Source organism: Branchiostoma floridae, chromosome 18, assembly GCF_000003815.2.
Source record: "Branchiostoma floridae strain S238N-H82 chromosome 18, Bfl_VNyyK, whole genome shotgun sequence".
Lineage (NCBI taxonomy): Eukaryota > Metazoa > Chordata > Leptocardii > Amphioxiformes > Branchiostomatidae > Branchiostoma > Branchiostoma floridae.
In genome coordinates, this window is record NC_049996.1 from 2,115,339 (window position 1) to 2,140,231 (window position 24,893).

The 24,893-nt window shown below is 42.1% G+C and overlaps 5 protein-coding genes across 6 annotated transcripts; 2 read left to right on the forward strand and 3 right to left on the reverse strand.

Annotated features, from left to right (window-relative positions):
- Positions 1-143: 143 nt before the first annotated feature.
- On the reverse strand, positions 144-3,502 carry LOC118405970 (collagen triple helix repeat-containing protein 1-like). The gene is made up of 4 exons (XM_035805823.1): positions 3,413-3,502; positions 2,114-2,524; positions 682-895; positions 144-301 (listed from the first exon to the last, which is right to left on the reverse strand). The coding sequence occupies exons 1-4, from the start codon at positions 3,500-3,502 to the stop codon at positions 153-155; spliced, it is 864 nt and encodes a 287-aa protein (XP_035661716.1). The 3' UTR covers positions 144-152.
- Positions 3,503-4,048: 546 nt separating this feature from the next.
- Positions 4,049-13,621, forward strand: LOC118405654 (alpha-dioxygenase 1-like). Of its 2 annotated transcripts, none has more exons than XM_035805229.1 (5): positions 4,049-4,120; positions 7,295-8,812; positions 9,237-9,376; positions 11,386-11,543; positions 12,928-13,621. In XM_035805229.1, the coding sequence occupies exons 2-5, from the start codon at positions 8,648-8,650 to the stop codon at positions 12,948-12,950; spliced, it is 486 nt and encodes a 161-aa protein (XP_035661122.1). In that variant the 5' UTR covers positions 4,049-4,120; positions 7,295-8,647; the 3' UTR covers positions 12,951-13,621. The 2 variants fall into 2 exon arrangements, with proteins under 2 accessions (XP_035661122.1, XP_035661123.1); XM_035805230.1 differs by having other exon boundaries at positions 12,931-13,621.
- LOC118405971 (alpha-dioxygenase 2-like) lies at positions 7,329-8,445 on the forward strand. The gene is made up of 2 exons (XM_035805824.1): positions 7,329-8,231; positions 8,440-8,445. Exons 1-2 carry the CDS (start codon positions 7,329-7,331, stop codon positions 8,443-8,445), a joined length of 909 nt encoding a protein of 302 aa, XP_035661717.1.
- Positions 13,622-13,683: 62 nt separating the features above from the next.
- Positions 13,684-14,868, reverse strand: LOC118405655 (collagen triple helix repeat-containing protein 1-like). The gene is made up of 2 exons (XM_035805231.1): positions 14,637-14,868; positions 13,684-13,870 (listed from the first exon to the last, which is right to left on the reverse strand). The coding sequence occupies exons 1-2, from the start codon at positions 14,728-14,730 to the stop codon at positions 13,725-13,727; spliced, it is 240 nt and encodes a 79-aa protein (XP_035661124.1). The 5' UTR covers positions 14,731-14,868; the 3' UTR covers positions 13,684-13,724.
- Positions 14,869-19,581: 4,713 nt separating this feature from the next.
- On the reverse strand, positions 19,582-24,532 carry LOC118405653 (alpha-dioxygenase 2-like). Its single transcript, XM_035805228.1, has 4 exons — positions 24,366-24,532; positions 21,818-23,359; positions 21,213-21,352; positions 19,582-20,825 (listed from the first exon to the last, which is right to left on the reverse strand). The coding sequence occupies exons 2-4, from the start codon at positions 23,306-23,308 to the stop codon at positions 20,651-20,653; spliced, it is 1,806 nt and encodes a 601-aa protein (XP_035661121.1). The 5' UTR covers positions 23,309-23,359; positions 24,366-24,532; the 3' UTR covers positions 19,582-20,650.
- Positions 24,533-24,893: the final 361 nt, after the last annotated feature.

Consider the following 24,893-nt stretch of genomic DNA (forward strand, 5'->3'; position numbering starts at 1 on the left):
AGTTCTGTAGTTAAAATTATCAAATGATTTAAGTCTGGTTTTCAAGGTGATAGCAAACAGACAATTTTTTTTCATCATCTATTGTGACAAATAGTAGCAACGTAGTAGATGAGTGAGATTTTCTTTCCGGGTCAAACGCATTCATATCTGGGTTAGATGTCCAGCTCTTCCACGATGATCCTGGAGTAGGAGTTATACCCCGTGGAGGCTGATCCTTCGGGAAGTCCGTCTGCTGCGCATGTGCCGATGTTGAGGGTCACGGTCATGTTGCCTGCTGGCAGGCCGTAGCACAAGCCGTCAACTAGGGTAAACGAAATCAGCACATTTTACAATAAGTTTTTAAAATTGTGAGTTTCGCAAATGATTTTGCCATTCTTTGCCCTTAAAGGTATGGCTTTAATTACAGCAAGGCCTGATTTTGCTTCTTTTCAATTGCACACCCCATTTGCCAGCGTATTTCGTGCAATTATCCGGATGGTGCAATAATGCGGAGTTATCCAGCTGGTTTGGGATTTTGGGGTTCCGTACGGTTATCCGTTGTGCAATTCAATGGCTTATACTGTTTTAGAATTAAGTGAAAAATTAAGAACAACAGAAAATCAGTTGTCAGATATTCTGTGGCGCCTCAATAGTTAAACTAAGGGATATACAATGTATTAGATGAGAAGCTTGCCCACTTACTTGTGGACACGCGGTGGTTGTTGGGGTGGTTGTTGGGGTCGAACATGAACATGATGCCGTCGATGGGAGCGGGGTCGCTGCACTCAGCTCCGTTAAGGGTGAAGAACCAACGCTTGCATACGGCGGTCCTGGTGACTTCGTTCCAGACTCTGAGGGCGCCATTCCACGTCACACGCAGGGCAGATGTTGAGGACAACTTATTGAACGGACACTCCTGTGGGATCGAAAACATAAACTTTATCCTGTCGTTTTGTACGCAATGTCATGCAGTCTCTTTGTCTAGGGGAAGCTCTTTGAGTTCCATTACTTCATGCCACTAACTAATGGTGTTAAAATTTTCGATCTATTGGTATCTATTGTTGCAATGATAAACAAAGGTGAATAATGTAACTTAGCCCGTAACAAGAGTTCGTAGACCTCATATCTCCATGAAATAGTCTGATTATGTAAATGACTTACACATTTGCATAATCTATGCTAAGTTATGTACACCTGTAAGTAACCCACGCTGGTTACTATGTTGATTGTCCAAGCATTTACCACATCGATGAATTATGGCACTTTTGCATTAATTATGCAAATTAAGGACTTATTTGCATATTAGGTATCTGATAATGTTCCACCTGCCCCAAACTACATATATTGCACGTATCTGAGTTCTGTAAAGGAAACACTGCAAATACAGATTTTCCTCATTAAATATGCAAATTAAGAGTCAATTTGCATAATTTGCATTTCATGATGTACATCTCTGTCTAAGCTACCTACATACCAAATATCATGTAAGTTTGTCATTCCTTCTTCAGTTATCGTCCTTAGAAGATTTTGACAAAAATGCCCCTGCAGTTCCAGAGCAACCTGCTAGGGGAACCAAATATACACCAGATATCCCTTATGTCACAAGCTATCTGGTATCCAAAAATCAAGACCATAGCACATCCAGTTCAAAAGATCAAAAAAATGAATTTCTGCTGCAGTACCAAGGTCACATACCAGGGGGCCCAAAATTGACCTTGACCTTTGTCTTTCCAACACCTACCAACAAACCAAATATCATTTTAATCCATCCAGAGGTTCTTGAGTTATGCTCACTACAAAATCCGGACACACAGACACACAAACACACACACACACACAGACACACCCAAAACTATATCTCCATTTTTCATGGAGATAAGGAGATAATTATGTACTATATATCATTCAAGCTATCTACATACCAAAAGATCATGACGATCCGTCAACACCTTATTGAGTTCTTGAATCCTTTTCTTTTACGATATTCTTAACATTCCTTAATTACCATCACATGGTATGGCTGTTCTGGTTCTGTATATTCTTATAATCAAAGTTATCAAACACATTCATACACAGCTCACCCCTACCCCCACCATACACCCCGCTCGTAGGTTGACATAATCACAAATTATACCACAATCGCTCCGGATCCAGCCGCACTGAATAGGTTGTCCCAGGTACACTGCTTCACGTTCCTCGGGGCCGATACATGGATACCAGGAGGTCCCTGATCCCCTCGGTCTCCCTTCGCTCCGGCACCGCCAGGTGGTCCCAGATCGCCTCGGTCTCCCTTGGCACCATTCCCGCCGGGCGGTCCTAGTTCCCCTCGGTCTCCCTTCGCACCGTTCCCGCCGGGCGGTCCTAGATCCCCTCGATCTCCCTTCGCACCATTCCCGCCGGGCGGTCCTAGTTCCCCTCGGTCTCCCTTCGCACCATCATGACCAGGGAAGCCGTGGTTGCCAGGGACGCCGCTGTTGCCAGGGATACCGTTGTTGCCAGGGATGCCAGGTGGACCTTGAGGCCCGGTGACGCAGTTGCCACAACACTGTATGAGACGATGAAGGTGATAATATATTCACAGAGCTTGTACACAGCTCATGATACATTTATAGTACAGGACGTAATCGTTTCCCTATTTGCAACTTGCATGTATTTGAGGATATACCGTTAATTGACATACAAGTAGAGCCTTCATCCAATTGAACACCAATCAGAATGTAGAATGTCTACTAACAAACAACAAAAACCAAAAAGTTTCATAGAGCACCAAATGATACAACATTGCCCTCCTGAAATCTAAAGAAATCAAACAAGCCTTACGATCTTGAGCACAGTTGTACCATGTCAAAGTGCATTTAGTTATACTTCTTGAACACAAGACTAAAAGACTTGTTGGCCGTGAAACCATGATTTTTTGCTCCAGTTCTTGCTTGTTACAACGCACTTTTGCTGTTCTCACAAGAGCAAGTTAAAATCAAGGCTTCCAACAAATGCACCACATACACAAGTCAGACCTAGATGTAAGAAATACCCTAAACTGTCGGTTTGTACAAACGTCTTGGCTCAGGCTCTTCAGTGTCAAGACTGCTACGACAACAACAGCAACCGCCAACCGCAAGCAAAAGGCCATAGCTACTTTATCTTCAAAAGTACAAACCCAAACGATTGAGATGTTCACACGGATGGTGGACTTGGTTCGTGCCTTATGTTGGTTACCGTTCTTGTTATGTAACAAAAGTTGCTAACGCATGACACGCTTTCTTTACTTTCTCACATCGGAGTCGCAGTTTTTGTTTGTTCGTTCTTTTTTCTTGCCGGCCCGGTCAGACTGTTGCACTCCCTGCCTTCCAAACCTCATTAACTGCATGGCCAAGCAAGTTACAATGAAGGGCTTCAAACAAGTACACAAGCCAGATCTAGAGTAAAGAAATACCTGTCCGGTAGTGATATTTTGGCTCTGACTCTTCAGTGTCAAGACCGCTACGACAACAACAGCAACCGCCAACCGCAAGCAAGACGCCATAGCTGCTTTCTCTTCAATCAATTTGGTACGAATCCAAGCGATTTAGATGTTCACACGGGTGGTGGACTTGGTTCATGTGTTATGCTGGTTACCATTCTTGTTATGCAACGCATGACCTTTTTCTTTACTTACTGTCGTGCTGATCCAATAGACTCCTTATACTATAGTTATAGCACTATTTGGGTAGTAGAATAGGGACGGGTAGGTTCTGGTGTTTTCATCTTTTATTTCAAAGGCTGCAATATGTTATCAGGGTTAATATATCATGGTCGTTTTCTGCCTTGCGGGCGAGCTAAGAAATGTGTAGCTATTTTTAAATGTTCGAACTATTTGTCATCTCAAACGACCCTTGCAATGTCACATACTGACAAACAGAAACAGACCTTTGTCGGGTGTCAGGTCAGGTAGTTTCACAAGTATAAAATTCATATGAATTTTATCTAAATCATACGAATTGGTGTACGAAATAGAACGAATCTAATAAAAAACACAGCTACTGATAATTTGAGAAATAATGATATGATACTTAAAACCAAACCGTCTAACTGGGGTCACGTGACAGTGACGTCATGCCCTAGGCGGGAGATTCAAGATGGCGCCTACAGGAAGCTGAGTCAGGTTTGTCAGAGTTACTTCTTCATATCTACTATACTTTAGCCTAAGAAATTAAACTGGGCTATCTCCTACCGCTATAAACATAAATGTAAACCGATGCTTGTTTCTGTAGACTTTCTGGAGTGTATAATGAGGTATTTTTCCTCTTGGGAGTGAACACTGTGTACGGAGCACCGCCCTCCTCCCCCACACAGTTACAAATTGCTTATAGCTAGTAATCTACATGGCTATGGGGATACATAACAGTTTGAACTTGGGTCAGTCTATTGTAATACATACATACACACATAATCTGTTTATGCTGATACTGTGAGACTAAGAATCCACACAAAATGTGTTGTTAAGTCCAGAAGTAGTCATTGAGACTACAGATTGTAGGTTGAAATAATTCTTTAAGTCCACCAAGTTGCATCTTAGTTCAAATATGTTAGACCTCAAGGCAACGCGAATAAGATAAGAATTAGTACATACGTGGAAGGTATGGTAAAAAGCTCTAACTTTATACAGGGTGTTGCTTACTTTGTGTTGCGGAGAGACCCACAACTCTAGTAGAAAACCATACAACTTCACCTGTGTCTTCTAGTGTGATGAACGTTCAGGGCACTTTATATTAATGCAGACTTCAAAAGTATATAGTCAGAGAACATTTTTCAGGCAAAACAACTATTTTTGATTTTTAAAACATCAATCATATCGCAATTTCACATCAAAAAGTTTTCATCTCAAAGATTAATGATTTTGACAGCAATAGAAGCCAAGTTTGCTCTATCTAACAGACGTCAGACTGGAATTCTAGGTGTCAAAGGGTTAGACCCCGAAATCATAAACAGTCCTTGTCTCGACCATTGTAAGATTTGCATATCAATGTTTTTCGGGGCCTTACCCTTTGACATATTACCTAGAATTCCTGTCGCCGCACATGCGTTCTGACCTCTGCGAAAGGGCTAATTAGATTACGATTAATACGTTTTATGTAAACACATACGAGCGATCGCGATGGTGTCACGGTGGCGCAGTGGTAGGCAAAAAGCAGGTGTTTGTCAAAAGATTGATTTACATATTAACCAATAATTTGAGCCGCTAATTTGAATATCAATTTTTGATCCAATCTACTGACGTCCTGGTAGGCAACAACCGTCCAATACCCCGGATATAAACAACAACATCGATCGCTCGTATAGCAAAACACGATCTAGGCTCTTGCAAAGCTATATGTTAGCATGGCATCGCCCTCCAATAACAATGGGTTATGCCTTGAGGGGTAGGGGGTTAAACAGCCAAATGTGCATAACTGGTTTAACAGCCTGAGCCCACACCTGCATATGCCACGTCAAATATTCAAGTAGATCATTTGATTATGCAGCTGTTGTTCTTCAGAAGAAGTCAAGAAATATAGGTGAGTACAGTTGTACTGTGGTCTGGTTTACACTCGAGTTTTTGGAGAGGACTTAGAGTGCAGTCCACCGAAGTCTGACGCAACGGCAAGTCCCATTTTCCTGTCTGTAATTCCGAGTGAGTTAAGTTATGCAATGCTCAGGTCAGGGTCATATGAAAATCAGGGAAGACAGCTGGCACACATTTAAACATATTTTTCTTAGTCTTTATGCCATGGTTTTTCAGTATCTTTTGGGTCCTTTGTTGTGCAACTTTCCTATGATACAAAACTAGACAATACTATGGGTGTTTCAAGTCACTTCGTGTGTAAACAGATCGGCCTAGAGTCGGACGACAGTGCCATCGCCTGTGTAAACCCAGCCATACTCATTTTCGTGCAGACTAAACGTAGTTGTAAGTTTACAGCCAAAATGAAGAACCGTTTTGTTGATAACATGCTGCGATAATTCTGTATTACTTTGCCCACCTCTGCAATCTTGTCATATGTCAAGCTAAATTGTAGCGATTGTTATACAGTAGCATGTCTGTTTTGCTGCACGTGAATCGTGTGTTTTCAATCTTTGTACATTCGGTATCAATAACCAAACTTTGGACTGATGATTTTCAAGGGGGGATGGGCACTTTCCAAATAGCCCTTCCCCGTCTTCTGTGTTGTTACCATATACATGTGTAATTAGTTTTGGCAAGGGTTTTTGGTGTGTTTTTAACGTAGGGAGGGTAGACAATACACCTTTCTCACCCGGCGGCCATGGTAGATCTAAAACGAGTTAAATGAGGCAAACAAAAGACCTGTCCATCATAATTAGCAGTTCAACAAATGATAGCCTGCCAATTATGAAAGCGACCAATAAGTAAAAGGGCTGCATGTCCGTCAAAAATTGGCATTATTATTTTTTTCATTTTGCATCTCTTAAGGGGCTATGGGATCAGTCTACGGTACTCTAAATTGCTACATCTTTCGGTGCATAGCTCTAGTTATAATATTTATCATTTGGTCTTATATTGTGAAAATTTGTGTGGTTTGGCGGAAATTAAATGGGAGCTGATTTTAGAAATAAGTTTTGTCTGTTTGTCTCATTGACCTCTTCTTCGACCTGTCATCGCCGCCGCGTGAGAAAAATGTATGCCTTCAGGGCGTGTAAGCTGCTCATATCTTTGTTGATCGCTAGTCACATGTAAAAGACCGATCCCATGTGTAGCCCCACCCAATTACGTCAAAGATCAAAAATGCAAAATTGACACTTAGAAATTCAAACATTTGACGGACATGCAGCCACTCTCTCATTGGTCAAACCGATGATAGCCGTTCTCTCATTGGTCGAACTGCTAATTGTTTAAGACAATCAGTATTGGTCTATTCTGTCTTGTGCCAACGGTAAATCTGTTTAGAGATTACCAGTCAAGTATGTCATGTAACAAAAATTAACGTGCACGTATAGCCAAACAAAAATAATAGTACCGAAAGATGATTTACTTCTATCAAAATCCAAATCATTAGTGTACCTTTCGAATCTGTTAAAATAGCTTTTATTTAATTTTGGAGAGGAATAAATTGTGAGCTTATCTTTCAACAAAGGGTTATAATTGCCATTAATATTCTTACGATTTGGCTCACTTATATGATTTAATGACTTCTTAATGATAAAAATGTTTCTTGCCCGTACGGAAATTCTACATGAATAACAGTAAATAATACTGTACAAAAAGAAATTAAGTATAATGTTACATATAAAAAAATAATGTCATTTATAATTAGATCTACTTGTCATTGACTATTTCCAGACTTCAGCAAATATTTGTAAAAAGAATCGGAAGAATGGGGTTTCTTGCATGGTACCAGTTACCAGTGCTGGTGGCCATCGCGTGGCTCGCGTATCAGCGGCAAGTATTGGAGAAAAGTGCTCTTCACGACACCTACACGACAGACGACGACAAGCCTTCCGTGTCCTGCCCCGACTCGACCCTCCATGCTCGGACGGCAGACGGTAGCTGTAACGACTTGGACGACCCGACCATGGGGATGCGCCTCTACCGCTTCGGCAGGAACGCACCCATCGAGAAAACCTTCGTCGACAACAAGAACCTCCTGAAACCGAACCCACGACACATCTCCAACAAGTTGTTCAAGAGGGAAGAGTTCACTCCCGCTACCTCTATCAACCTCTTAGCGGCGGCCTGGTTACAGTTTCAAACACACGACTGGTTCGATCACGGTCTTAATCAGAGGGACAATCACATCTCTGTTCCCTTGTTCGAAGGCGATGAGTTGCTGAGACGTGGAGTTCATTCGCTGAAAGTTTTCCGGACTGTTTCTGATCCGTCTCAAATGCAAAAGGACCGCCCGAAAACGTTCCGCAACGCCAACACCCATTGGTGGGACGCCTCGCAACTCTACGGAAGCGATGCGGAAACCCAACTGGCTCTCCGAGAGATGAAAGACGGCAAGTTGAAGGTCACGTCAAGTGGAATGATACCTCTAGACGAAAAGACGGGCGTCGAAAAGACCGGATTCTCCAACAACTGGTGGGTGGGGCTCAGCATGCTACACAACCTGTTCACGCGAGAACATAACGTGATCTGTGACGTCATGAAGGCAAAGTACCCGGATATGACCGACCAAGAACTCTTCGACAAAGCTCGGCTCGTCAATGCTGCTGTGATGTCCAAACTGCACACTGTGGAGTGGACCCCTGCTCTTCTGTACAACGACATCTTGGATGTGGGAATGAACAGCAACTGGTTCGGACTTTTGTCCCAACTGGGAGGCTTTGGAAACTTCCTTAAACGTATTTTTCCAGAACACTATATACTGACCGGAATCCCAGGATCCGCCAAGGAACTACACGGCGTGCCGTACTCTCTTACAGAGGAATTCACAGCAGTATATCGCATGCATTCTATTCTACCTGACATCATCCACTTGCAAGACATAAAGTCGGCAAAACGTACTGGCGAGACTTACCGCTTGAAAGACACTCTCTTTAGCGATGCATTCAAAGTTGTGGAGAAACAGGGCATGGAAAACCTCTTCTACCATTCGGCGTGGAGAACCCGGGCGCTCTTGTTCTCCACAACTACCCCAACACCATCCGGGACCTGCAGCTTCCCGAGACGCAGAACGCGGAGTATGTGGACATGGCAACGGTGGACGTGCTGAGGGATCGGGAACGTGGCGTGCCGCGCTACAACGAGCTTCGGCGCCACCTCAACATGGCCCCCGCCGAGACCTTCCGGGACATCACGGACGACCCGAAGGTTGCCGAGGAGCTGGAGGAAATGTACGAAGGAGACGTTGAAATGGTGCGTGTACACCTGCTTACTACTAAACGTTATAAAAGGGTTGCATAGAAGCACATATTGGGAAGGAAACTCGTCATTTTTTCTGATGCATGGAGTACAAACAAAGCAGTCAGAAAAGGATACATTTTTCGGTTCCAAGATGAAAGCAAGTAGAGAGCTAACTGTGCACTATGAATGCCAATAACACACCAGTAAGTAACACTACTGATATAGAAAACATTATAGGTGTAACGTACCCTCTTCTCAAAGTTAAGGTGGAAGGTCATCATACCTTAAAATTGTTACCCTTTAAAAGTTGAAGACACATTAAAAGTGTTGCTCCATATTGGACGTTGTGATTAGTTAGCAATTTGTTAGTTACCTTGAAGTTCCTACTTAAGAAGTTTGTTATTTCATTTCCGCCCCTCTCCCCCTCCCTCTTCAGGTTGATCTCCTAGTTGGCTGCATGGCGGAGAGTCCTCGCCCCACCGGGTTCGCCTTCAGTGACACAGCCTTCCGACTCTTTCTCCTGATGGCGACTCGGCGTCTCCAGGCAGATCGCTTCTACACGGACTACTACAATAGGTAAGGTCTATAAGCATGTTCATCGATCCAAATTCGCATGCGCATAGACCATGCTTTAAACATGTGGTGATGTATATGGCTTCCGTCGGTTGGTTTGCATACCAATGTTCTGGCGTATTCTGTTTATGCATGTTAGGGGCATTCACCTTTGACCTGCGCATGCGTAATTGGGTCCGTGAAATGGTCATTTACATCGGTGTGTCCGTCACTATGTTCAAATAACGTTGCATTTGCATGTCTTAGATTCTTAGCTCAAATGTTTTGGGTGCATCATGAGATCCTACACCCCCCCCCCCCGTGTACACTAAAACACACCCAGTAACTTTCTAGCGAGGACAGGTCAACGACAATTACTACGGTGTGAATAGCCCGAACGAGTGGCGGGCCATTCCCACTCTGTCTATCATGTAAATATCATAAATACACACCAAGCAGGCACTGTGCGGGAGTTCACACAAACAGTTGATCTATATAACCTTCTTGTTCTATTCAGAACGGTTTAAAAAGTTTACGTGATGACAAAAAGGTGAAGAGACTCAGATTGCGACTTCAAATTTTTTAAATGATGGACCTGCAACAATTTTTGTCTCGTATTGTCACGCGCTCCGTCAGTTCAGTTGTATTAGCACAGCTTTACACATTGTAATGTATCGTGGCGTAGTGGATTAACGAATAGACTTTTTAACTTGTGGTGTCGGGTTCGAATCCAAGTTGGTGTACTTTTGTTTTCGATAATATTTCACTATCTATCACTTATACGGTCGTTCATATTGAAATTCATTTCATAATAACCTTCTTGATACTATCTATTTGCGCTATTACAGTGTGCATTCATTGAAATATATTGAAGCATTGAAGGGATACTGGTAGTTTATTGGTGAAACATTACAGATCTGGCGGTGTAGTTTACAAACCTGTGAAAACGGCGGTGTAGTTTACAAATCTGTGAAAACGAAACAAATGGAAGGGAGACCTTGCAGACAATCCCAGTTAAATGGGCATGATATACAGTCTTCATACATACCTTGTAACGTTAGTTGTATTTCGAAAATTACACGTAAAAGAATCATGGTACGCAGTACTAGTTCTAACTCAGTACAAGGTAAGAATGCGGCTTTACTGCATTATGAAATACAGTCAAACCTGCCCGGGCGACCACCTCTTCTCAGCGACCACCTGGCCATTTCGACCGCTTTTTCTCGGTCCCGCTTTTTTTCCCATTGACGTAAGCATTAAACGACCTTTTCTCAACGACCACCTGGCCAACGCGACCGCGACCGCCCAAAATTGGGACATATAACGACCGCGTCATTTTCAACCTTGCGATTTTTGATGATAACTAGCACGATTTTGTGCCGAAATTGGCCGGTTTACGTCGGATTGTGACTGCCATTACGATGTTATATTTAGAATAATGCTTGGGGTTAAATTTATAACGGGCATCTTTTGAGTCGATACTCTTCACGGCGACCACCTGTCCAAATCGACCGATTTTTTCCGGTCCCCCGGGTGGTCGACTTGGGCAGGTTTGACTGTACAACGTTCGACTCCAAATAACTAGCAAACAATTAAAAGAAATCTCGACGAAAAATCGTTTAGGTGTGAACTATTCATCCCTGTCACTCGCGTGCCACTAGATCAGTACGTGGTAATTGGGTACTTTGCATGTGAAGGAATTGACTTAAAGGCGTGTCCTCGCTAGAAATTAGAAATCTACTGGTTGTGTTTCAGTAAGGATCCCCCCCCCCCCCCCCCCTGGGCGTTATGTAAAATTCTTGACATTAAAGAACAGAAGATAAGAAATGCTAATGAAACAAACCGAAGCGATGTTCGTTTTAACTACTATTCTTTAAAATGTACATAAATCAAAGTGTTTGGCAATGGAGTTTTGTGGTTGGCCACAAGCGTTGAATAGATAAGTATTACTTTCTGGACAAAGTTTAAGATAAAGTCTGAGGGGCTTCACTTAGTCTTATATCAATTTTCTTTTGAAATATCATTTCACACAGTGATACGTACACTCAAAAAGGTTTAGACTGGATTGAGAACGCGACGATGTCGTCCATTCTTCTGCGACACTTCCCGAGCCTGGAAGGCGCGCTACGCGGGGTCACCAACGCCTTCCGCCCGTGGAAACTGCAGCAAGACCCCGCTGACTCGTCTGGACGTGAGGGCGAGCTTTGATACAAAGATAGTCTTTTGCACAGAATTTGGATTAAGAAGCACCAGCATGCACACGATGCATAGAAAATATAACATCACCAGTCATGTTAAAGTCTTTAGAAAAACTCACTTTAAATTTTCCATGATAAAAGATCCTTTTTTTCTTAAGATATGAGCTAGACGCCTATATAGGTTGCCCTCTTACAGCATGAATAACACAGTCACCAGTCATACAGTATTCTTAAGAGAATTCGGAATAAATCGCCATCACCTTCTTATGGTAAATAGACGTAACTTTATCGGATCACATCTCACAATCTTTGAAATACTATGTTATATTCTGCACCTCTCCATATATGATTTGTATTGCGGTAGCACGTGCTTGAACAGTGAGGCGATATTCCCTTTAAGCATATTTAAGTTAATTACCTCCATGAAATTTCATGGAGGTTATATTTTCACTAGCATTTGAGCGTGTGTCTGTGTCTGGACAAGATAACTCAAGAACGGCTGGATGGATTGGTTTCATACTTAGTGTGTTGGTGCAGTGTGATACGATTTGGGCCCCCTAGCGGCTTCCCTTTGTACTGCATCGCAACTTCCGGTTTTGCTATCTCTTCTGAACAAGCTATGGTCACGATCTTTTTTAGTTAGATGGCTCTCGAGCTCGGGAAGAAGTGACATGAGTTTTTGCTTCCTAGTCGCTAGTTCTGGGATAGCAGAGGCAATTTTGCAAAAATCATTTGAAGAAGATAACTCTTACTAGTAGTTACGATTAGGGAATGAAGAGGATAACTCTGGTAGCTACGATTAGATAATGAACATATTATACCGGCAAGCGTTAATGTATTTCGGGGCTTACTGTTCCACGGAATCAACAGGAGCGAAGTAGAGGAGAGTTGATAATCATGTTTGCCTGGTTTCCACAGTCAAACTTGGTATAAACTTAGTGTTGTTTACATGAAGATGAGATTTTAAAACGTCAATGGACGTCGGATACTCTACCAAATAGAATGCTTTGTAGTGATATGAACCGCTATTTTGAGTATCGCCCATTTACAAGTTTTCACAGATAGTTACGTCCAGGTTCACGACAGGACCTGTACCTGATCCTAGGTCCTCTAGACCTGGAACGTACCTGTACCTGAATTTTTTGTACCGGTACACACCTCTACCGTGCACTAGAAACACTAGATAACAACTCACCGCCCCTTCGGCGTCAAAAGGGCTGTACGGTATATGGTATTACCTTTACAGTCTTGTTTGACACCATAATAATTAATATAAAAGACCAATCAACTAATCAATCAGACAAACAGCACAGTACATATAGTCTATACAAACATTCTATGATGATGTCCTAACTTATTTACCATGTTGTTATGAAGTAGTTTCGCCCTCTGCTGACTGAAGAGCACGAGAATGACAGTCTTCCATTGCTGACCGGAATCTTGAAAAGTTGATCAAGGAGAAATCAAATATATGTTATACGTACACCAAATACTTTCCTGTTCACCTTAGTACTAGACAGGAATTTACCGATAGTAAACAAACGCAGCTCTTAAGATTTGATGAACATGATAATGTATTGATTTGCTCCTTTCTGTTTTATAGTTAGTTGTGTGGAATTGCAAAATATAGTCGAAAATAAAACCGCAAGTCAATTGTACCGATAGTAGAACAACGCAGCTCTTACTTTGGTCCGTTTTATTTCTAGTTAAAAAGTGAAATTAGCATGGAGTTGAATATTTCAGTGGAAACTAAAGCCACAATTATTGTTTTTAGCTTTGAATGTAACCTAGAATGCAGACTGCTCTATGTCTAGTAGAGGTCGCACAAAGGAAGCTCAATATCGATAATGAGCCTCCTAGCGACGAGTTGTGGGATTGCAAAATCTTTCACCGACTGACTCTATGCACTGTTTGTGTACAATGCATATCAAAGAAAATGCATTACATGTTTTAACAATATATGATCTCTGAACTAATTAAAATTGATAGATTTATCGCTTTGTCTATTTTTTCAATGTCAGTGTGATAGAAAAATCTCATGTGTTTCAATAATAAATCGTTTGTGTAGATGCTTTCATTGTTCGAGTTGATTTATTGTTTGAACCTTTATTTAAAATTCTCTTGATTATTTGACTATCATAACAACGTGAAACATGTACATTAGCATTTCATTACTAAATGTCCATCTCTTCCACGATGATCCTTGAGTAGGAGTTCCACCCCGTGTAGGCGTCTCCGCTCCCGCGGTTCTCCAAGCATGGGCCCACGTTTAGGGCCACCGTCACAGGTCCGGCCGGGAGGTTGTAACACAGGCCGTCAACTAGAAAGAGATAGAAAGTAGGGCGTTACCATTAATAATTTTTCAGGTTGACAAAAAGTGGCATTTGATGTTTTTTTCTTCTTTTCTGGTCTAAAATCCGGTCCACTGAATTTTTGTATTATGATTCATTCAGACAGGTCAAATATTGAAAAAAAAAAACGCTGGTTTTCAACCTGTCTATTGGGCCGATACTCACCCCTATCCTTCCTCGTCGACATTTGGTAATATGAAAAAGAAAATTTAGGCTACAGCAAGTAAATTTTTTGGATGACATCAGCACGCTCATTGATTTTAGCCTGATGTTTGAAGAAAAAAGAATGATTTCCCCTCCGGAAATAGTGAACATGACGAGAAAGTAAAAAAGATAAGGAGAATATGATTATCTTCCTTGATTCTACTTGTATGTGGCACTTGCGAGGTACATACAGCTATGGCCGTAATTGTAAATTAAAGTGAAACGACTAGTAGTAAATTTGATCGTAAAAGTGGCACCAACGTGGTGGTCTTGACTGTAGTTGTTAACTTGGTAAAGTGTACCACACTAGTGTCACGTACGCACTTGCACCTTTTGAGTACAGAAAAAAGAATTGTTGGCTGTCATACCAAGTTTTGTCGCTTCAAGTCTTGTTACAAACTTTAAGTTTATGGTGTCTTTTTTGAAAAACCGACCTTATTGTTTTTTATCCTTCGTTTTTCCCGCCCTCTCGCATTAAATTTGAAGTTAGCAGAGGATGTCATTCATAAAATGTACGTGCTGTGGCCTTACTGGTAGTTACACGATGGATGAACATGTTGGCTACGCCGTCTGTGTGCATGATGCCTTCGATGGGAGCTGGATCGGTACACTCGGCTCCGTTCATTGTGAAGAACCAACGTTTACACGTGTTCACTCCTAAGATTCTGATATCACCATTCCATGTCAGACGGATGGCAGATGTCGTGGACACTTGTTGAATGGGCAGTCCTGTTCCAAATGATGAAAAATCGTTTAGTATTAACACCACGAGACGTTTTACCCTATCTCATTAAAGTTGCAATCTACAGTGGATACCATACATAACTCTAGTTCCACGAAAACATCCCTTCGACAAATAATCATGCCTTTATTCAAGACTTTTAGGTCTTATTCATGTATTACTAAAGAGTACCTACCCCAATAGCAAACGAATGCATGAACATGTGTGCCCCACAAACGCTACCAAAACGCTACAAACTTCTTTTTCTCAGTTACATATGTGACAAGTTTGAAAGTCCTATCATTGAATGCAGTGGATTTGTAAACTTTCCTCATTACCTCCATGAAATGTCATGGAGGTTATATTTTACCCTGCGTTTGTGTGTCTGTCTGTGTGTTTGTGTGTGTGTGTGTGTGTAAACAAGATAACTCAAGAACGGCTGGGTGGATTGCTTTCATACTTGGTGTGTTGGTAGTGTGTGATGAAAGCTGGAAAAGATTAGATTTTGGGCCCCCTAGCGGCTCCCCTTGGTACTGCAGCGCAACTTCTGGTTTTGCTATCTCGGTGTTCTGAACATGCTATGGTCACGATTTTTGAGTATTAGATAGCTGTTGTGCTCAGGAAGAAATGACATAAGTTTGGGCCCCCTAGCGTTTGGTTTTGGGATAGCAGGGGCATTTTTGTTAAAAACTTCTGAAGACGATAACTCAAGAAGGGAACAACGGATTTTCATGATTTTTGGTATGTAGGTACCTTAGACAATGTTGTACAAGATAAAATACTAATTATGCAAAATAGGAGTACATTTGCATAATTAATGAGAATATTCTATCATAGCAGTTTTTTCAATGTATCTCTTGTTCCAGACATGCTATGGTCTTGACATTTAGGTGGTAGATAGCTTTTAGTGCCATAACAAAGTGGGGCAAGTTTCAGCCCTCTAACATTTAATTGTGAAACTGCAGGATCGTTTTTGTCAAGACACTCCAAAGAGGATAACTGCAGCAAGGAATGACGGATTGCCTGCATTTTAGGCATGCAGGTAGCTTAGGCAAAGATGTTCATAATGATATACATGTTATGCAAATGAGAACTTAATTTGCATTATTAATGAGAAAATTATATAATTCCATTGTTTTTAATAACTGGACTTAAACAAATGTAGAACTTGTTAATTATGATAGGTGGAATGTAAACAGATACCAAATATGGTAATGAGGAACTTATTTGCATAATTTATGTAAAAATTGCAAAACCGCTTTATGATTAATAATGGCAATTTTATCATTGTGACATGTGTACGTTATTCAATTATGAACACCATGCATAAATTATGTTAATGTGTTAGTCAATTGCATGAAATTTACGAAAGCTCTAAATTTTCATGGAGGTATGAGGTCGCCGAACTCTAGTTAATTATGTAAATTTGCTGTTAATTTGCATAATAAGCATCCCACTTTGTAAGACTTCACTTAGGCTATCTAAATACCAAATCCATCAACATGTTCATGTTTTCACATTAATTATGTAAATGAGCTCGTCATTTGCATAATTAATATGTATTGGGCATTCTCTTTCTCAGCTACATATGTGACAAGTTTGAATGGAATTCAGTGGATTTATGAACTTGCCTTATTAATTATGCAAATTAGCTGTCGATTTACATAATTAGTATTACTTTTTGTAAGTCATCACTTAGGCTATCTACCTCTCAACGACCACAGCATGTTCAGAACACGAGATTAAAATTAAAGTTTTGCTGCAGTATCTTAGGGAGCCGCTAGGGATCCCATTATCGAACTTGACCTTCGTTTTCCTGACCCCTAGCCACCTACTAAATATTATCAGGATCCATTCAAGGATTCTCGAGTTATGCTGTTCACAAGAAAGCGGACGCACACATTCGGCCCGCTATCGTCCTGACGGAAAAAGGCTACGACAACCGTTTCGAACACGACCTTCCTTTCCGCAATCGCTACTCAAATACCAAATATCATTAAAATCCATACACAGCTTCTTGAGTTATAGGCTGTTGACCTACATATAGGGACACAAGATGAGGCCTTAACCGAAAATATAACCTTCTCGGTGAAGGTAAAAATTAGTTGCTGTGGCCTAACATATAAAGGGAAATAATTTTCTCAAATACATACCACAATCTTCCCGAAGTCCGCGTCATTGTTCAAGCTGCTCCAGGTACACTGTTGGACGTTCCTTCTGGCCGTGGTCACTGTGCCAGGTGCTCCCGGCTCTCCTTGGTCTCCCTTGGCTCCGTCACGACCATGGTTGCCAGGGACGCCGTGGTTGCCAGGGATACCGTTGTTACCAGGGATGCCAGGGGGACCTTGGGGCCCGGTAACGCAGCTGCCACAACACTGGGTCGTGAAAAACGGGAAAACTGGCTGGGTTTACTCACTAGATCCTGGAGTGTTCTATTTACACACGGGGCCACGAAGTGACCACAGAAAAACGTGACTTGGCCCTCCTGCTGAGTGACTAGATTAATTTATAAGCAGTTTTATACGCAGTTCTTTTTTCTAGCTTTTCTTGGCGTCTAAACAAAACAAATTATATGTACAAAAAAAAATTCACCGGATAACTCAGGAGTGTCGTGAAAACTGTATGTGAATTGGGCCGGTGTGACAGCGATCTCGCCCCCCCGGGGGCGAAATCACTAGCGATCTCGCCCTCCCCGGCTAGTGATCTCGCCCCCCTACCTCGCCCCCCTTTAGCGATTTCGCCCCCCCCCAAAAAAACGGGTTTACATGACATTTTAGAAGTTGATTGGTATAAATCACAAAATGCAGTTTCAGAATGATATAAGTACACGAGTTTGATACATAACTCCATTCATAGTATCAATATTAACGTAATACATGGTAATAAGATAGTTGAACATGTTTCAGACAAGGAGGGTTGGGTCCCTTGTATTCCAATTATTGCATATACCTGAGTCTTGACATAAGATGTATTTCATTGTATTCACCTGTCCTCAATCAACCTATATATCTCCAATATGAAGTCTCTATCATGAAGTGACCACAAAATAACCATGTAATGTCTTTATTAATTATGCAAATATTAGGTATTAATTAGAATAATGCACATTTTGGTATATGCACCTGGCCAAGGGATATCTTCACCTCCAACATGACTGTTTTTTCTAGTATTTAGGAACTGATGCATTTACCCGTGTTTCTTAAGACTGGTACTTTACCAGTGTTTGTGTAGCATTTAGCAACAGCTATATCAACTTGCGCGTAGATAGTGTTTATAATGAGAAACCATCATTCACGTGTGTTTTTGTTAGTGCTTTGGAAATGTTTCCAGCACAAGAAAGAAAACACTGTGACAAATTGAAAACATATAGCTGACGTATTCCGTACCATAGACGGTGTTGATTTATACGTTCGCAGTAGCACTGTTTTTATGCCACCTCAGCTGCAAAAATTGTCTTTTTCATTTCAATGTTATGTTTGCACCGAACAATATAGTATCGACTTTCGAGGTATGACATCTTACGGTACGGTAATAAGGTGCCATATAGGTACCAGGTAACACACCATATACGTTACTCCCCAGGTGCAGTATAGTGCCAGGTAGCGCACCTGTAATATGTAATAACCAGCTGCTTTGGGGGGGGGGGGGGGCGAAAACCCTAAAGGGGGCGAAAACGCTAGTGATCTCGCCCCCCGGGGGGGCGAGATCACAGGGGGGGGCGAGATCGCTGTCACACCGGCCCAAGTCAACACCGGGAAAGGGTAGTTGGTGTACATAGTCGAGTCAATTCAGCTAGTCCGAAAATGTGTGTGTAAACACAACCGTTGAGTTTATTCCACAATTAACTTTTCAACTTAGATTCATGGTCTATGTTGCAAATCTGCAACGTTTTGTAGAGAAAGGTATAGATTTTACCGTCTACTATTTGCCTAAGTTTTAACTATGCACGCGAAACGATTAATCAAGTACAACACTTTGAGGCAGTTATATGTAAGATCGGTAGTTAAATCAAGGGTCAACTAGTCAGGCAACATCTTTGGAAAACTGTAGAATGTTTTCCCTCTAGCCTTGTGTCAAGCGACGACTCGCCTACAATACTATACGATTAGGCTCACCCAAAGTACTGTGTGCGAGTGAAAAAAGGACTATAAATTGGGTATCTGAGTTGCCTGACATGATAGCCAGCCCAGGTAGCCAGGCCCGGTGCACAGCACCGCATTTTCCGTACATCCTTTCTGCTAGGAGGAAGAAAGAAAAAGAGCACACTAGTTTTCCCAAAACCCACGTACACCCCCTCCCCTATTTGCATGTCCACTTACCTGATGATCTTGAACACTTTGGCTGTGACTTGTGTGTGTGAACGTAACAGCGACAAGGACCAAAACAACCAGCCACGAGCAAGAAGCCATACCTCCCTTTTAGCGAGTGATCAAACGACTTCTTTACCGACAGACTATACAGTGCATGTGCAACACTACATGTATCCTTGTTACCCTGTTGCCATGCAACACCTATATCTTAAGTATGACCCTTAAACCTTGTGTGCCATGATTCAAACAAAGGTTCATGCAAACAATAAATCAACTGGTACAATGAAAGCATCTACACAAACGATTTATTATTAAGACCTTTCTATAACACTGTCAACACTAAACGAAGTGATAAATCATTTTAGTTGAGAGTTTATATTGCGAAAACATGTAACGCATCCTCCTTAACATTGTACATAAACAGTGCATCGAGTCGGTCGGTGAAAGATTGTGCATTGCCAAATATAGGACAGTCTGCATTCAAGGAGCTACCAGCAATTGTGGCATTATTTTTAACTGACTTTTGCAATTTCACACAACTATTACAGACCGGACCAAACCAATACATTATCATGCACCTCAAATGTTTAGAGCTGCTTTGCTCTACTATCGGTACTATCGTGGCTTTATTTGTCACAAAATTTTGCAATTCCACGTAACTAACTATGAAAAAGAACGGACCAAAGCAATACATTATCATGCACATAAATATTAAATAGCTGCTTTGTTCTACTATCGATACTAGGTACGTTATTTACCTCCCTAACCGAACAAACGAAGTCAAGTACCCCTGGATGTAGTGCAAAATGCATTTCCCAAGGGCACATGATCGGTGACATGTCAGGGGGTTCGAACCCAAAACATCTGGGGTCTGAGCCAAGTGAACACATCCCCGAAAATTATTCCTTAACAATCAAATACATGTAAAATAAACAATTGATGAGAAATATTGATGTGAATGGGGATTATCAATGAAAATTACCTTGCAGTTGTTCAACATATAGACAATTTAAAAATGGCTTATCCTTTAGTTTTCACTTGTAGCAACCAGACCATTGTCACACTTCAATCAATAGAATACTGGAGACTACGTGCAAAGCAGTACAATGGCACACAACAGCAAAGTAATGCACTTAAGAAATGTGACTTAAACGGAATATCACACATCACACTGGTCAAACTGGTGCTACCGCAATACAAATCATATATGAAAATGGTAATGATATAAGATAGTCTTTTAAACATTGTGAGATACGATCCGATACAGCCATGTCAATTTATGATAGGAGAGTGAAGGCGAATTAAGTAGGAGTTTTTATTAAAATAGTGTATGGCTGGTGACTGTGTCACCTCTGCTGTAAGAGTACATTCTGTAGAAGACTAAGACATATTTTACGAAAGGAAGATAGTTTATTATTAAGAACAATTTTAAGTTAGTTATCTTTGCCATGTATGGATCGTGTGAATCCTGGTGTTGCTTAAATCAAATTCTGTGAAAAAGGAATGTCTTTAGATCAAAGCTCGCCCTCACGTCCAGCCGAGTCAGCGGGCTCTTGCTGCAGTTTCCACGGGCGGAAGGCGTTGGTGACCCCGCGTAGCGCGCCTTCCAGGCTCGGGAAGTATCGCAGAAGAACGGACGACATCGTCGCGTTCTCAACCCAGTCTAAACCTTCCTGAGTGTAGGTAGCACTGTATGAAAAAAAAAATGATTTAAAAAATGATATAAGCCTAAGTGAAGCACGTAAGACTTTATCGTAAACTTTGTTTCAAAGTGCATACTTATTAAATCACAGATATCTATTAAATCACAGATATTCAAATACAACATAATTTGAATATAGCGACGGACGCACCAATCACGTCACATAAATGAACATTTCACGGATCTAACTACGCATGCGAAGGTGAATGCCCCTAACACATAAACAGAACACGTCTGGACATTGTTATGCAAACCAACCGACGTAAGCCACATACATCACTACATGTTTAAAGCATGGTCGAGATAGGTCATGAACCTTCACCTTTGACCTGCGCATGCGAAGATGGATCGGTGAGCATGCTTATAGACCCTACCTGTTGTAGTAGTCCGTGTAGAAGCGATCTGCCTGGAGACGCCGAGTCGCCATCAGGAGAAAGAGTCGGAAGGCTGTGTCACTGAAGGCGAACCCGGTGGGCCGAGGACTCTCCGCCATGCATCCAACTAGGAGATCAACCTAAAAAGGGAACGTGTGTTTGGGGAGGGGGACGAAAATGAGATATTGCACGTATCATTAAATTGCAACAATGACTAACTAGGAACTTCAAGGGTAATAACGAATTGTGAACTGTTCACAACGTCCAGAATTAACTTACCCTTAAAAATGCTTTCTTTTCACACTTTTAAGTGTAACTCTTTTAAGGTATGATACAAGATCTTCAGTCATTACTTTGAAAAAGGGTATGTTACATCAAAAGTGTCTACTATTTCAGAGTGTTAGTAGACATTTATAGTGCACAGTTAGCTCTCTACTTGCTTCCATCTTGGAACCAAAAAAATGTATCATTTTCTTACTGCTTTGTTTCTTTTCTAAGAGTCTTGCAATAGGCAATTATAATCAGAAAGACCTTATGAGTTTCTTTCCCAATATGTGCTTCTATGCTACCCTTTTATAATGTTTGGTAGGAGAGTGTGCACGCACCATTTCAACGTCTCCTTCGTACATTTCCTCCAGCTCCTCGGCAACCTTCGGGTCGTCCGTAATGTCCCGGAAGGTCTCGGCGGGGGCCATGTTGAGGTGGCGTCGAAGCTCGTTGTAGCGCGGCACGCCACGTTCCCGATCTCTCAGCACGTCCACCGTTGCCATGTCCACATACTCCGCGTTTTGCGTCTCGGGAAGCTGCAAGTCCCGGATGGTGTTGGGGTAGTTGTGGAGAACAAGAGCGCCCGGGTTCTCCACGCCGAATGTGTAGAAAAGGTTTTCCATGCCCTGTTTCTCCACAACTTTGGAAGCTTTACTAAAGAGAATGTCTTTCAATGCATAAGTCTTCCCAGTACGTTTTGCCGACTTTATGTCTTGCAAGTGGATGATGTCAGGTAGAATAGAATGCATACGATACACTGCAGTGAACTCCTCTGTAAGAGAGTACGGCACGCCGTGTAGGTCCTTGGCGGATCCTGGGATTCCAGTCAGTACGTAGTTTTCTGGCAAAAATCGTTTAAGGAGGTTTCCAAAGTCTCCCAGTTGGGACAAAAGTCCGAACCAGTTGCTGTTCATTCCAACATCCAAGATGTCGTTGTACAGAAGAGCAGGGGTCCACTCCACAGTGTGCAGCTTGGACATCACAGCAGCATTGACGAGCCGAGCTTTGTCGAAGAGTTCTTGGTCAGTCATATCCGGGTACTTTGCCTTCATGACGTCACAGATCACGTTATGTTCTCGCGTGAACAAGTTGTGAAGCATGCTGAGCCCCACCCACCAGTTGTTGGAGAATCCGGTCTTTTCGACTCCCGTCTTTTTGTCTAGAGGTATCAATCCGCTTGACGTGACCTTCAACTTGCCGTCTTTCATCTCTCGGAGAGCCAGTTGGGTTTCCGCATCGCTTCCGTAGAGTTGCGAGGCGTCCCACCAATGGGTGTTGGCGTTGCGGAACGTTTTCGGGCGGTCCTTCCGCGTTTGATATGGATCAGAAACGGTCCGGAAAACTTTCAGCGAATGGATTCCACGCTTCTGCAACTCATCGCCTCCGAACAAGGGAACAGAGATGTGATTGTCCCTCTGATTGAGACCGTGATCGAACCAGTCGTGTGTTTGAAACTGTAGCCAGGCCGCCGCTAAGAGGTTGATAGAGGTAGCGGGGATGAACTCTTTCCTCTTGAACAGCTTGTTGGAGATGTGTCGTGGGTTCGGTTTCAGGAGGTTTATGTTGTCGACGAAGGTTTTCTCGATGGGTGCGTTCCTGCCGAAGCGGTAGAGGCGCATCCCCATGGTCGGGTCGTCCAGGTCGTTACAGCTACCGTCTGCCGTCCGAGCATGGAGGGTCGAGTCGGGGCAGGTCACGGAAGGCTTAAGCTTGTCGTCGTCTGTCGTGTAGGTGTCGTGAAGCGCACTTTTCTCCAATACTTGCCGCTGATATGCGAGCCACGCGATGGCAACCAGCACTGGTAACTGGTACCATGCAAGAAACACCATTCTTTTAATTCGGGCTGTCAGCAATATTTTTACAGATATTTTTGCTGGAATCTGGAAATAGTCAAGTAGATATGAACTATTATAGAAATGGCAGAGATTTTGCAAATTAGGAGATCATTTGCATAATTAATGAGAATATTCTATCACAGCAGGTTTTTAATGTATCTCTGTCTTGGACATGATACGGTCTTGACATGTAGGTTGCAGGTAGCAGTCGACGTCAGGACAAGGTGAGACAAGTTTCAATCCCTAACATTGAGGTTTGGAACGGCAGGGGCATTTTGGGACTTAATTTGCATGGTTAATGAGGCAATCATATACTTTCATTGTTACATATGTAACACATGTAAGGCTTGACTGGAGGAACATAAACATATATCACCATGCAAATGAGGAACTGAATAAATGCAAAAGCAAACAATTTTTTTTCGCGAAGCGAATCATCTTTCGGTAATTTTCTTTTTGTTTGCCTTTTCTTACTTAATACATGACATACTTGATTCATGAGATTAACCAATCTCTAAACAGATTTACCGTTGGCTTGAGACAGAATAGACCAATCCTGACCGTCTAAACCAATTAGTTAAGTTCGACCAATGAGAAAATGCCAATTATCGGTTGGACCAATGAGAGTGTGGATTCATGTCCGTCAGAAATTTGAATTTTTAAGTGCCTATTTTACATTTCTGTGTTTCAGCGTAGGTGGGTGGGGGCTATGTGATCGGTCTATTACGTGACGGTAGACTAATTAAGGGTTAATGACCCGCCCCGAGGTGTATATGGTGTCATAACGCCTGGTCCTTTGCTATAACCATCGAATAAAACCACCGAGTATTGCCCCCCACCCACCCCCCACCCCACACCCCCAATTCGTACTTTGCATTTGAACGAATCGACTTAAAGGCGTGTCCTCGTTAGCAATCTACTGCTTGTGCTTCAGTAACGAGTCAAACAAGGAGATTTGCCACTGAGTCGAACTTCGGTGGAGCGTACTCCAAGTCACTCCGAAAAATCGTGTTTAAACCCAGACACTGTACAACAGTTGAACTGTACTCACCTATATTTCTTGGCTAAACAACCGCTGCAGAACCAAATGACCCTTTTGAAAATTTGGCGTGGCGTCTACAGGAGTGAACTCAGGCTGCAAAACCGGTTAGGCCAATATGTCTGTCTAACCCGCTTCCCTAAGGGTATTCGACGACGGGGCCTTGAAAACATTATGTAATGTCTCTACAGTTTTGCAAGAGCTTGCGATATGTAAATGCCTGAGTACGCGCATTTAAAAGGGATTAATCGTAATTCAATAAGCTCGTTCACCGTTTCTAGTGCGCATGGGTTGCGACATGTATTGTGGGTAATGTGTAATTTTGGGATATGACGGCGTTCACCAGTTTGCCCTTGCGTACTCGCAATTACGAACGAGGTCATTGGAGGGGAGTTTTACAAGTTACAGTTTTCAAGCGCTTAGATGACCTTTTGCCATATGTAAGTGTGCGCGTTCATACGTGCGTAAGAACGTACATGTACATCATAATCTAACATGTATCGCGTTGCATTCAACACAGCACGAAAACAACTATTTAAG

Bases quoted from the DNA above. Each gene is read 5' to 3' on its own strand.
- LOC118405970 (XM_035805823.1), bottom strand. From the start codon at position 3,502: ATGGCGTCTTGCTTGCGGTTGGCGGTTGCTGTTGTTGTCGTAGCGGTC. The intron at 896-2,113 runs GTATAATTTGTG...TCGATCCCACAG, and splicing joins CTGGATCCGGAGCGATTGTG to GAGTGTCCGTTCAATAAGTT. The intron at 302-681 runs GTAAGTGGGCAA...CGTTTACCCTAG, and splicing joins CAACCACCGCGTGTCCACAA to TTGACGGCTTGTGCTACGGC.
- LOC118405971 (XM_035805824.1), top strand. From the start codon at position 7,329: ATGGGGTTTCTTGCATGGTACCAGTTACCAGTGCTGGTGGCCATCGCG.
- LOC118405654 (XM_035805229.1), top strand. From the start codon at position 8,648: ATGGCAACGGTGGACGTGCTGAGGGATCGGGAACGTGGCGTGCCGCGC. The intron at 9,377-11,385 runs GTAAGGTCTATA...CATTTCACACAG, and splicing joins TACACGGACTACTACAATAG to TGATACGTACACTCAAAAAG. The intron at 11,544-12,927 runs GTGAGGGCGAGC...GTTGTTATGAAG, and splicing joins CCCCGCTGACTCGTCTGGAC to TAGTTTCGCCCTCTGCTGAC.
- LOC118405655 (XM_035805231.1), bottom strand. From the start codon at position 14,730: ATGAACGGAGCCGAGTGTACCGATCCAGCTCCCATCGAAGGCATCATG. The intron at 13,871-14,636 runs GTAAGGCCACAG...ATCTCTTTCTAG, and splicing joins CATCCATCGTGTAACTACCA to TTGACGGCCTGTGTTACAAC.
- LOC118405653 (XM_035805228.1), bottom strand. From the start codon at position 23,308: ATGGTGTTTCTTGCATGGTACCAGTTACCAGTGCTGGTTGCCATCGCG. The intron at 21,353-21,817 runs GTGCGTGCACAC...TTCCCTTTTTAG, and splicing joins ACGAAGGAGACGTTGAAATG to GTTGATCTCCTAGTTGGATG. The intron at 20,826-21,212 runs GTAGGGTCTATA...TTTTTCATACAG, and splicing joins TACACGGACTACTACAACAG to TGCTACCTACACTCAGGAAG.